The sequence below is a fragment of the Galeopterus variegatus genome, unplaced genomic scaffold (genome assembly GCF_000696425.1).
Source record: "Galeopterus variegatus unplaced genomic scaffold, G_variegatus-3.0.2 Scaffold98, whole genome shotgun sequence".
Taxonomy (NCBI): Eukaryota; Metazoa; Chordata; class Mammalia; order Dermoptera; family Cynocephalidae; genus Galeopterus; species Galeopterus variegatus.
The window spans coordinates 370,228-383,740 of NW_007726209.1; the positions used below are offsets into that span (position 1 = coordinate 370,228).

Sequence of the window (13,513 nt, forward strand, 5' to 3'; positions counted from 1 at the left end):
TTTTTTTTTTTTTTTTTTTTTTTTTTTTCTGTCCTTTTTGAGACCGGCCGCACCGTGCTCAGCCAGTGAGCACTGTGAGCACACCGGTCATCCCTATATAGGATCCGAATCCACGGCAGGAGCACTGCTGCGCTCCCAGCGCCACACTCTCCCGAGTGCGCCACGGGCTCGGCCCCAGCTTTTTGAAAACATTTTGAGGAACTGCCAACCTGTTTTCCAAAGTAGTCACACCATTTTACCTTCCCACAAGCAATGTATGAAAGTTCCAGGATCTCCACATCTTTTGCAACGCGTATAATTGTCTGCCTTTTTTTATTACAGCCATCCTAATGGGTGTGAAGTGGTATCTCCCATTCTGTGTATTTTTTTTTTTTTTTCACTTTCTGGATGTTATTATTTGCAGTACAAACATCCAATTTATTAATATTTTTCTTTTATTACTTGTGTTCTTGATGTCATAACCCAAGAAACCTTTGCCTAATGCAGGGTCATGAAGATTTATTTCTGTTTTCTTCAAGAGTTCTATATATTTAGCTCTTACATTTATATCCTTGATTGAGTTAATTTTTGTGGATGGTATAGAGAAGGGATTCAATTTCATTTTTTTTTTTTAGCATCATTTGTTAAGACTATTCTTTCTCCTACTGCATTGTCTTGACACTTGTTGAAAATTAGTTGATCATAAGCATAAGAGTTTATTTCTGGATTCTCAATTCTCTTTTATGATCTATATAGAGGGGACTTCAAAAAGCTCATGAAAAAATAGAATTAAAAGATAAAAGTAAAAAATATAAACTATTTCTCAACATAAGCTCCATCAAGTTCAAGACACTTTTGTAAGCGATGATACCAGCCATTTATTCCATCCCTAAAGAATGGAGGGTCCTGGGAATTTAACCATGTCAGTGCAGTCTTTTTTAAATTATTAACGGAAGAAAAATAGGTGCCCTTTAAAGTTTTTTTTTTAAGATTAGGAAACAAAAAGAAGTCAGAAGGAACTGTAAGAGGGAAGCCTAATGATTTCCCATTGAAAGTCTCACAAAATTGCCTTGTTTGGTGAGAGGAAAGAGCAGGAGCATTGTCATGGTAGAGAAGAAACTGTGTGTGGTAAAACTTTCCCAGGTGTTTCTCTGCTAAAGCTTTGGCTAACTTTTCTGAAAACACTCTCATAATAAGCAGATGTTACCATTCTTTGGCCCTCCAGAAAGTCAACAAGCAAAATGCCTTGAGCATCCCAAAAACCTGTTGTCATGACCTTTGGAATTCAGGAAGTATGAGACTTCCAATTTAGATCTTTTTCCAGATTGTTTTTTGGCTATTCTGGGTTTCTTGTGTTTCCATACGAATTTTAGAATTAGCTGGTCAGTTTCTGCGTTAAAAAGGAAGCTGAGATTTTGGTAGGGATTGTGTTTAAATTTGGGGAGTATGCCATCTTCACAGTAAGCCATCTGAAAAAAAGTCACCTTTTGTAAGAATTGTGTAGAATATTTGAATGTCTGTACAGTGTTAACATCCTTGTTTCACAATACTATATGAGAGTAGTATTTTTGAGTGTTTATTGTGGGCTGGTAGGAGCTGTGTCTATATAAGGGAGAGTACAGACTTAACTATGAAATGCTAAGTATACTTTAAATTTATAAGTTGATTTTCTTTTTCATTTTAGAAACAAATTCATAATGCCAAGGTATTCCCCAGTAAATAAATTTTAAAATGCCAGATTGTATTATGCATATTCAATAAGTTGTTTAAATATAATGTAATTATTCTGTGGAAATCAAGCCTTATTCTCTTAATCAGTACTGCTTTTCAGTAATTCTGTATACTAGTATTTGTCAGCTTTTATTAAGCCAACTCCCCTTCAAACGTAATTAGATGTCCCAAATAACATCCAGCCTGAAGATTTTTTAAATTCTCAATATAAACTTTTTTGTGTGATAGTATTTCACTCACATAATTATATGGGTAAGAAAGCAATTAAAATGCCAAGCTGAGTTAATTACTGTAAATACTATAATGTCAGTGTTTTCAGTACAACAGAGTTAAGGATTTAAACCACCTTTTAACATTGTGCTCCAATTTTGGTTTGATTGATTCAAGCTTGTTTATCTTTGCTATTAACAAATGGGCATTTTAATTTATTCTACTTATTTGTTGAGGGCTGGACCTCCCTTGTCTCTCGTCATATCTGAGTTCTACTTTTTCCTTTTCTTTTTTTTTTTTTTTTTTTTGTCTTTTGTCTTTTGTCTTTTTCCGTGTCTGGCAACGGATCGCAACCCTCAGTGTTGCCCCCGCACCGGACCGGGGACCGGCAATGGGACCGCAACCCTCGGCGTTGCTCCCGCGCCTCGCTCAGCCAGTGAGCGGGAACCGGTCTGTATGTGGGCGCTTCTCAAGCGGCGCACTTATCCAGTGCGCCACCGGGCCGGCCCCTACTTTTTCCTTTTCTAAGACCTTTCTGTGAGCCTTTACTAAGGTTATACTACTACCACTTTTCCTAAACTATTGCCTAAGGAAAGTAATTTTCCAAAGTTTTAGCTGTGACAGCTAGAGCTAGCTGGATATTTATTAATGAAGCCCTTTTCAAGGCACTGAAAATAGTTATTCTAGTCTTAGGTGAGGGCAGGACATGTTCAGGGCAGTTAAAGGACAGGGGAGAAATGGTTTCACCAACCTGTGGTACCTAAAGATAAACAGATTAGAATGAGCCTAGCCTGTTGGTAATGCATTAGCAAATATAAAACAAATTTGGAAGCCTTTTCTTTGTTTCTGTTGGGGCCCTTCTGGATTAGGAGATTTAAAGTTGAAGAGTAGTAAAATAAGGACCAAAATAAGAGTAGTAGAATAAGGACCAGAATGACTCATTTGAAACTGGCTGATACAGTCATCTTTGGTTGCATAGTAATTACAGTTTTTTTGTTAATTCAACCTGACCTTGCCTCCAACTCTCAAGATTGAAGCCAGCAATGGAGAGTGAAGAATGTCAGCAGTGAAGGCATCATGAGCAAAGAGGGGAGACAGCAGCCAGGAATGGGCAGGAGGAGAAAAGATAGAGAAGGGAGGGAGTCAGATCAAGAGGTAGGAGTGGAAACATAAAGAAATAGAAAAGGAGATGGGAATCATTGAAGTAATGTCAAGTGTAATAAGTTCACTGTCGAAATATATTTAGTTAGGACTGCAACAAAACCTTTAAGGAATTGAGTTTAACTGTGGAAGGAAGATGGTGAACAAAAAAGGAAAGAATTATTTAAAAGTTTGTTAGATGACTTTTTAAATTTAAGATTGACACTAACACAATTGTTTAATTTTCAACATAGTAGTATTAATAGTTTAGTCATATTACTAGGGTACACTGTTCTAAGTGCTTTACATATATTGGTTCATTTAATCATCACCACAACTTTATATAAGTAGGTACTATTTCTCCCATTCTGCAGATGCGGAAACTGTACCACAAAGAGTAAGTAATTTGCCTAGGCTAGTCAGATAACAGAGCCAGGATTCCTTTGAGACAGTCTGACTACTGTGCTACAGCTGGCTTCATCACCTCTTCCTCCCCCTCTCGGTGACTTGTGTGGTGTATTTCTGTAGAAATTTATCTTGTTTTGAGAATGTAACATTCCCTTGAAATACTTATACATCTGCTAGAGTAACAAACTCTGGATGCTGTTTAAAAATCAATTTCCCTTTAGTTTTCTTCCTTTTAGTTATAGTAATTTGTGAAAGTTTATTGAACTGTGTACCAGAACACGTAAATAGGTAGTGAACAGTCCCTGTCTCTGGTGAATTGAACCTCAGTTTGAATTGTTTGGTCACTTAAACCAAGCTATCTGTACTCCTCCAATAATTGGAGAACCAAGTTTACATGTGCCAGTGAATGTTTATTGCCTTCAAAAGCCACAGACCACTAGTAATATTTCTGTTTCCCAAAACTTTTGGAATTCTTTTAAACCATGTAACAAAATCAGTCTTCTATACAAAAAGCAGTAGTATCTAGTTTGATCACCTTCCTTAGTCATCTTTAAAATTAAAGCCTCACGTGGATATTTACAAAGTATTTATCTAAAAAGGTGTTTTGTTTTGTTTTGTTTTTACAGCCCTGATGGAGTAAAGTGTTTGCAGGCTGTAGAGGAGGAAATGTGAATGGAGTTAGTGGATTTCACCAGGAACTTTGGAAGAGTGTTGGGTATTAGTGTTGCACTGGAGGAGGATGAGAATTGAGCCCTGTTAGAGGGAACAGAAAGACTTCTGTGAGGAGTGTGGGTAAATAAACCAGGAATCTACCCTGAAGATCACTGCTGTGGCTCCCTGGATACTTAATTTTTTTGAATTTTACAGATTTTTAGAATCATTAGTACATGTTCTTTCTTTCCTTTGAGGCCGTCTTCTAAGGAGACAATCTGTGTAATTTGAAAGTATTTTTTGATATTGAGGCTTATCGTTGCCACTACTACTGAAAGTTTGAAGAGCTATGATGGGAATCATAGATTTTACCAAGAAAAGTTCACTGGAGACTTGCAAGTGCCTTTTAGGCAAGTAACAGAAATTCTGGATCATCTGGCAATTAGGAAGGAAGTTTAAGTATTAAATTCAGTCTAATTTGATATTTCACTTGAGCCTCTTTTACTTCACTCTTTGACAAATAGTTTTAGCCTTTGAAGGCTACATTAGCCATTCCCCTCTTAGACATGAACAAGATAATAAATGAGAGATTATGGGAAACTGAGAGTGTCTTCATTTTATTGAGTGTTTCTTGAATTTCTTACATTGACATTGGCTCTTAGATTTTTATTGTGGCATTTGGTGTACTTTGAATTTAATACTGGTGCCTTTCTATTTATGTATTTATTATCCCCATCTCATTCATTCAGCAAACACATTGAGCGGCAGCCACACAATGCTAGATAATGGGAACACAAATGTATAACTCAGCTTCTGTGTTCAAGCTACTTCTAGACTAAGTTACTCTTTGGAGCATTCTCAGTTTTTCCAGTCTTTTCCTTGTTTTAATTTTAAAGGGAGGAAATAAGTTGAAAGTCCAAGTTGAAATTATTCAGTCCTTTTATGGTAACGTTATTTCTGGTTGTTGGGAGCCAAATTCAACTGTATTTTAGGAATGGTTTAAAGATTTATACAGCGGGAAGAGAACTTCTTGAAGTCACTTTTACTCCATTTACTCATATACAAATACATTTGGACTAGGGAAGGTCCCTTTCAGATCTAAAATTCAGTGATTAAATTTCATGTCATGTTTTAAAAGCTCTCAGAGGAAAGAACCCACTTTCTCTTTATCAGAATTTTCTCCTCATGTTAACTACCCAAATCATGTGGTTACATGACTTATGCCTCTCTCCACCTCCCTTTTGGCACCGTTTCTATATACTGATTGATGGACCCCCGAGATATAGTGAGACTCAGATGTTCATCTCTTGAAAAATAGGTACCTGAATCTTGACATTTAGAAATTATCTTCCTGAGAAATTTCTTGTATATAATCTTAAAATGTTATTTGAATTTAAAGTATGCCTGTTTTCTGAGTCAGCAGCTTGGTTTATTACTAATTTGGGGGTAGTGTTTCTCTGCTTTAATATCTTTGTAGTGCTGTGTTCTTGTACCTCTATGCCAAGAACCTAACGTACTAAACTAAAAAAAAATGCTAATTTCTGGATCTTCGACTGGCAAAGTTTATACTCTGTTGGTTTATATTACATGTTTATACCCTGGTTTTTTTTAGCCGCTTATATTATTGCTGTAGTAAGGTAATAGAAATATTAGGTAGCAATATCATTTTCAGAATTCACTTCTTATTTTGCCCTATATATCCTTTTTCTGTCCTTTAAACACGGTTGTGTAGCTCATAGCTACAAAGTGAATCGCTTGGTTTAAAAGAGCACTAGAAAGTAGTGACTGTACCTCAAAAAGGGAGTAAAATGGGTATACTTTTTACCCATTTCTCATCTTTTTTGAGGGGGGGGGCAGCTGGCCAGTATGGGGATCCAAACCCTTGACCTTGGTTCTATAACATTGCACTCTAACCAACTGAGCTAACTGGCCAGCTTCTTTTTTATTTTTTTTTTTATTTTTTTGGTTTTTTTTAAGCTATGGTGTCATCATTTTGCTTGCGTCATTTTTTTCTTTGCCTCCACAATGTGCAAATTAATATTACTTAAAGTTTCCCTTAAAGTCTTTTTCCTTTTCCCCTTTGCTGTTCTACTTGCAAAACAAGTAAAACAGATTTCATAGACTGGTAAATAAGTTCTGTTTAATGAATGTTGTATTAAAACTCATCAATCTTGTCATAGCCCAACTCACAGTTCATACTATTAATATTGCATTCTTTCCTTGCATGCCTGCCCTTTTAGAAAATAGAGGGTTTTTTCAAAATGTATTTGTTTTTAGATCACCAAATTTTTATCTTTTCTACAGATAATCTCACCTACTGCATTATTTTTGGCTGCAAAAGTAGAAGAACAGGCTCGAAAACTTGAACATGTTATCAAAGTAGCACATGCTTGTCTTCATCCCCTAGAGCCACTACTGGATACTAAATCTGAAGTATGTAAAAATTCGTTTTTTGGTCTTTTTATGAATTTGAAACTTTTTCATAAGACATTTTAATTAGTGTTGCCTTCCAAATACTGCTTATTTTTATTACCACTTTAGAATGTAATACCAAGAAGCAGTCTGACAAATATTTTATGTATGTTCATGAATTTGTATATCATTCTGAATTAAATAAAGCTTTAATTCAAGGTACTTATAAGTTTTACATTTTGTTGTTTATCCTCACAGCAAACTTGTCATATATGTAGAGGGTAAGTCATATCATTTCCATTAGCCAGGTGTAGTTGTGACCAGAAGATAAATAACTCTCTTAAATGAAATTGTATTTTAATTTTTCTAAAGAGTAATGCTAGTGTCCAAACAACATTTTTATTGTTAACATGTAAATAGACCTTATTAGAAACACCATTTAAAAATTTTCTAATTAAATAAAGCTTTAATTCAAGGTACTTATAAGTTTTACATTTTGTTGTTTATCCTCACAGCAAACTTGTCATATATGTAGAGGGTAAGTCATATCATTTCCATTAGCCAGGTGTAGTTGTGACCAGAAGATAAATAACTCTCTTAAATGAAATTGTATTTTAATTTTTCTAAAGAGTAATGCTAGTGTCCAAACAACTTTTTTATTGTTAACATGTAAATAGACCTTATTAGAAACACCATTTAAAAATTTTCTGACATTTTAAAATGGAAGCTAGAATTGTAGGCCTTTAAAATCATTTTTCTAGCATTCCTGTTTTAAGTGATTTACTTTATCAGGAAACTTTATCCACTGAATGACTACCAAATCATATTAATTCAGTTTGATTTAGGTCAGGTTTAAAGTCCAGATTAATTTAAGTTTGATGGAAGTCTATCTTATTTTATTAATGACAGGTTTTATCATAGATGTTAGCTTTGGAGTAAAATATTAATGTAGCTGTTAAATAATAGGGAATTGATGATTATTCAAAGATAGTTCTTGTAGCTTCTATTAACTTTAAAAATTCAGAATTATTTCTTGTGAATACTTGGTATTGTTCAAATAATAGAAATGTTTTAAAAATCAGCTCAGTGATCTTTCGGAATGCAGCATAAATAAAATTACAGGTACTTTCACTCTCTGAGTTTAGCAATATATTCTTACAAAAATAAATATTTATATGTAATATATTATCTCCTTATACTTGCTCAATTGGCATGATCTAAGAATGAGATAGCAGTAAATTTTTCATATCCTTTATTCCTAGAGTAATTGGAAAATAATTTCTTGAAACTGAGAGAGAAAATTCTCTGGTATTTATGTCTCCATAGGTGTATGATACATTATTTTGGTATTTTATATCTGAAATTTAGAGATTTGAGGTTTTGTTTTGATTTGTCTTTCCTACGAAGGGGAATTTAATTCTAAAAATAACTCACTGACTTACTGCGACTTTCAAGGAATTACCACGTGAAATGTCCTATAGTGGGTTCGTAAGCCTTTTTCTGAAAGGCAAATTTGGGTTTGATGTTCTTGGCTTGGTGCTTCCTGCCCTTAATGTGTCTTGAAGCACCAATGCCTGAGTACATTTTACTGTATAGACTGTAGATGTCCTTTTTTCAATTTACCTATCCCCTTTCATATTACTACCTTTAGATTGATTTTTTTGTCTTTTGTTTATATATCCTATATTAGAAACTAATTCAATTTAGAATTGTCACAGAAAATAGATTTTCTCTATCACCATCTATTTATTTCTTCCATTTTCCCAAACTACTGTGGTTCTTTTGTAATCAATATATAATTCTCGTGAGATGTGATAGTTGTGTAGTCTAGTAGTGTTATGTTTAAGCATTTTAATATTTTTGTCTGGCAGGCTTACCTTCAACAGACTCAAGAACTGGTTTTACTTGAAACCATAATGCTACAAACACTAGGTACGTATTTACATCACATATTTTTGTGTTCTTCAATGCAGTATTCTAAATAAATGGAAAGATTTCTAAAAAATTTTATTATTTAAAGGAAGTTATTTTAAAACAGGTTTTGGACCAGGATATTACTGTCTTGTTATAAGGACACTTTTTCTAAAATGTAGTTTCATGTGGCATAATTAATTAAATGATAAACGTAGCCTTCAGTATGATTTCTTAGGTTTTCAGATAGTTGAAACACTATGCTTCGCTCTGAGTTTGCACTGGAGAATAAAATGGTCCTTTAGGGCTGTTGCATGTGATTGTGATGTATACAAACATACACGGCAGTCCTTGCTGTCCTAAAGTTTATAGTCAGTATTTAATGAATATATCATATTGTCTTTAGTGTGACATAGTAATTATCTAAATGTTGATCATCCTTTTCTAAAAGTTACATCTTCGTATGCCAGGTTCGTTTACTCTAACCTTACACTTTACTGATAAAAGAAATTGAGGCCTAAGAAGGTTATGACTTACCTAAAATCATATACAAGGGTGCTTCAAATAAATTCACTGAAAGGTTCATATTATTTTTAAATTTTGTTTTTCCACAAACTCTTTGAAGTCCCTCTTTTTAATTCTGGAAGAGCCTAATAGGGTGTGGCAGGAAGAACATGGGCTTTGGGGAGATATGAGTTTAAATCTGTAGGCCTTTGACTTGCTTTGTAAACTTGAGCAAAGTTCCTTTATCTGTTCTACCTCCATTCTGTGGGGGTGCAATAATATCTGCCTTACATTGTGAATTTGTAGTTTTGGTGGGTTTTTTTGTTTGTTTTTTTGGTTTTTAGTTTTTGGGTTTTTTTAAAGATGACTGGTAAAGGGGATATTAACCCTTGACTTGATGTTGTCAGCACCATGCTCTCCCAAGTGAGCTAACCAGCCATCCCTATATAGGGATCCGAACCCTTGGCCTTGGTGCTATCAGCACCACACTCTCCCAAGTGAGCCACGGGCTGGCCCTTAGTTATTTTTATTTTATTTATTACTCCGTTTCTAAATGTTGAACCGAAGTATAATAAATCAGATTTCTATAATGACAGGTTGAGTTTATTTCAAAAGTATCTTGTTTGAAATAAATATAACTTATTTGAAGTTTTTGTAAAGTAAAAAGATACAAAAATAAAAGAATCTTATCCCCTCCAAATCCAATGATTTGGCATGTTATTGTTTTATTATACAAAATTACAGAAATTTATGAAAAGTTACAAACATTTATGTGATAATAAAAATTGAAAATGAAAAATTATATTAAAATACTGTGAAGTTACTGTTTATTATATAAAATCATCATGTGGGGCTGGCCAATTAGCTCAGTTGGTTAGAGTGCAGCCTTGTAACACCAAGATCAAAGGTTTGGATCACCATGCTTGCTGGCCAGCTGCCAAAACAAAAAATCACTGTGTAATATCCATATTGTTTATTATACATTCTTAAATATGGAGAATGAATAGTATTATTTTAAGGGGAACATTAGAACTTAGGAGATATGCCTCTGTGGGTTTGTTTAAAGTATTATTTGCATGTTTAATTACAGTAGAAATATGAGGAGTCTTCAAAAAGTCTATGGAAACATTTGTGTTATCTTTTAATTCTGTTTTTGAAGTACCAGCATATAAACAGACCACACGACAACTTTATAAATCCAATTACCCATTTGTTAGGATTTTGTTCACTTACTGCTTCTAAAGGCACTAGATGTGATCTCTGCTTTTAATAAAAAACAAAAACCCTGCCAATCCTAAGGGATGATTGGACATTGAAAGCTTTTCAACATCTCATCTTGGTTTTAGAAACAACAATTTGAAGAATCTTGAAACCTATGTGGTTCACTTGCCATATGATTTTAAGTATTAATGAAGTGTAGTTATAAACTAACTGGTTGAAATCCTTTGATCTAATGCATAGTAAAATGTAAGGGGACCATATCATTTAAAAGCTCATTTCTACCTTGTGGTCCAACAGTTATGTTTATGAAAAATGTTCTTTCCACATCTTCTGAAAGAAAGATTTGGAATATTAAGAAAGATACTACATAGTTAAATTCCAAGATTTTACTATGGGTCCAGCTTAATAATTGTATTTGCCATGATTTTAATTTGTTTTTAACTTGAGGATAATCCTAAATTAATAATAACTTAGATTTTTTAATAAATGTTACCCTTATCTTTAAATAACTTTGTTATTTTCAAAATCGGGACATTGTATTTGAGAAGAAATTATTTCTCATCTTTAGAGATATAATAAGCATATCACTAATGAGAAACTTTAACTTTGTCTTTGGATTTTTTAATAATGAAGAATATATATTTATGGTTGTGTGCTGAATGGCATTTCTCAGGCAAGTATTATAGTGGTGATTGGGAAAAAAGTGCTTATCATTTCAGGTTTTGAGATCACCATTGAACATCCACACACAGATGTGGTGAAATGTACCCAGTTAGTAAGAGGTAAGTGATCTTTGAAACTTTTAAGATAAGTATTAAAAGTTTTTTATCATCTGTAATTGATTTGGATTCTATTTTGTTCTTCTAGCCTTTTGTTGAGTTTTATTAAAATGGGAGAAATGTCATTTTGAAGCATTATTTTTTAGTGCATCTACTTATTTATCTACTTCTATTTGTGATCTACCTGGTGCATTAGCTTCCTTTAGGTGAAAATCTCATTTCACTAAAAAACTGGAGGGCTTCCAGATTAGGACTGTCCCTACCCCCATTGAGCTATGCCAGTCCCATTTTAGTTAATATTTAAGATGTAGGCCATTAGTGCACATAGGTGAAGAAAGTAAGGCTAATTTCTGGTTTATGTCAGACTTTTCATTGACTTCTTAAAAAGTGATAACATTTTAAGAATTTTGAAGCAAGCATCAAATTTTTCATATAAAAATTGCCTTTGTTAGCAGATTTGTCATTTGTCATTTTTGGAAATGTTTTGCGTATATTCATTTGAACAAAATTGAATAACATTTTTCAAAGTTCTTAGCATTACAAAAAATGGTTTCTTTTTTGTATATAATGAGGAAATAATTATAAAGCATGATACAGTTTGTGATGTGCTTCTGTTAAGCCTTTTATAAACAGGAGCACAGCGTTTTTGTATTACTTGTTTTACTATTTGTAAAGCATGTGGTACATTTTTCTACTCCTGTTAATGAATCCTGTATATCTGTTGTATCTCTAGAAATACTTTTTACACAGTTCCATGTTGTGCTGCTGCTGCTCCTTTCCTGTTTCCCATTTGAAGTGTTATGTAATCATAAAAACCACTTGGGATCCTTTTTCTGTTACTTCCCTTTTGAAAATGAAATTTTGTAGTTTTATCCTTTTGCCACCAGGCCCTTTTAGGTTTCTCCTAAACAAAATTGGTAAGGTTTTTGAAGGCCTTGTTTAGCTAAATAATCTCACATTTTATTCATTATAAATTGAATTCATTTTATACCTAAATAATGTTTAATTATGTTAATACTACATTCTAAAAAACCTGTTGCCTGATACCACAGTGGTGTTAAGAATTACACTTCTAAAAATCCCATCAATAGTTTTTTGATCCTAGTAGCGTGTTATCATTGTCAACTAGCATATATTTAATTATGGTTATATGAATATATTTTATAGCACATTCTTATTCCCAGTATTACAGTATAGTATAGAATTGTATAGACGACTAATTGTAGATGTTGAATTGAGAAAAAAAGCTTGGGGAATAAAAAGCGTAGTTTCCTTTTCCTGAAAATTTAAAAGGGTATATAAGCTTAAGCTTTGTAAGAATAATGGAGAGCCATATTGAGAATATTAAATTGAGAGCCTAATGAAGAAAGGTAATAGTTGAAGGAAGATACTAATATATGTTTTAAAATATTAGTTATGTACATTAATTTAGTAGGATATATTACTTGTGAAATTTGAGTCAGCTTCCTCAGATCCTTTATCAAAATTTAATATTTTTTATACATGCTCTCCTGCATCTAAAGAATTTAGAGACATGAAGTCAGTTTGTTTGAAAAATTAAATACTAAATTTTAAGACATTCACAAAAACTACAAATTTGATATATCATCCAAAACAAAATATTTAAATCTGATTTTTTTAATAATATTTAAAATGTGACTGATTCTTAAATTTGACAAGCCATACATGTTTCATTTCATTTTGTCTGACTAACATTTTAGATAACTATAGTTTCTATCTCCATTTTTAAAATGTTCTTTCATGTTTGGTGTCTTTCTTTTTTTCCCCTCTTGCTCTGTTGCAACTTTCAGCTAACAAAAATACATTTCCCTTCCATTTGTCTGTTGCTCGGTGACTGTTTAAAGTTTTGGGGGGTTTTTTTTGTTTGTTTATTTTATCTGACTGGTAAGGGGATCGCAACCCTCAGCACAGTGTTGCCTGTACAATGCTCAGCCAGTGAGCGCACCGGCCATCCCTATATACTATCCAAACCCGCAGCCTTGGTGCTACCAGCGCCACAGTTTCCCCAGCAAGCCACGGGGCTGGCCCTGTTTATAGATTATTGAATGTAGATACATTTTTAGGTGAAAACTGCTATGGCAATTTAAAATCAGTTTTTCTTCCCTCTACATATTTTGACTCTTGGGGGCGGGGCAGGGGAAATAAATTTGATTTCTGTAGAAGTCCCCCCTCTGGAGATGCGAAAGTTGATATTATGCTACTTTGCTACAGAATTGGCTAATGTCATTTTACAGGGACCTTTCACTTCTGTGATTTCTCCTTCCCTCCCCACCAGGAAAGAATGCCATACTTAAGTCACAGTGCCTCCAAGACATCTGATGATTTGACACTCTTCCTTAGCACAACTCTACTAAACCCAAATCTCTTTTATAAAACCTTTATGTTGGTGATCCACATGGGGCAGCAGGGATTACAGGTGCCATGAATAAAAAAATAGGAGGGTGGGAAGGCGTTGGAGGCCTGTTAGAAAGGGATGGAGTTGAGTTGAGCAGAGGGGAAATGTACATCAGTGATTATGAATGTAACGGGGGGGGGGGGGGGGGGGG

At 33.8% G+C, this 13,513-nt stretch overlaps 1 protein-coding gene across 5 annotated transcripts in view; it reads left to right on the forward strand.

The window, feature by feature from the left end:
- The window catches only part of CCNT2 (cyclin T2), a 43,272-nt gene that overhangs the window by 15,784 nt on the left and 13,975 nt on the right, over positions 1–13,513 (forward strand). For 3 of the 5 annotated variants that reach the window (XR_551284.1, XM_008583462.1, XM_008583468.1), the window contains exons 3-5: positions 6,424–6,552; positions 8,403–8,463; positions 10,887–10,949. Coding sequence is in view for 4 of the 5 variants with exons in the window: in XM_008583462.1 (XP_008581684.1) it covers positions 6,424–6,552; positions 8,403–8,463; positions 10,887–10,949 (253 nt within the window). In the remaining variant the exon portion in view is untranslated. Of the gene's footprint in view, positions 1–4,094; positions 4,530–6,423; positions 6,553–8,402; positions 8,464–10,886; positions 10,950–13,513 lie in introns of all 5 variants that reach the window. The other 2 variants (XM_008583476.1, XM_008583483.1) reach the window with 2 other exon arrangements.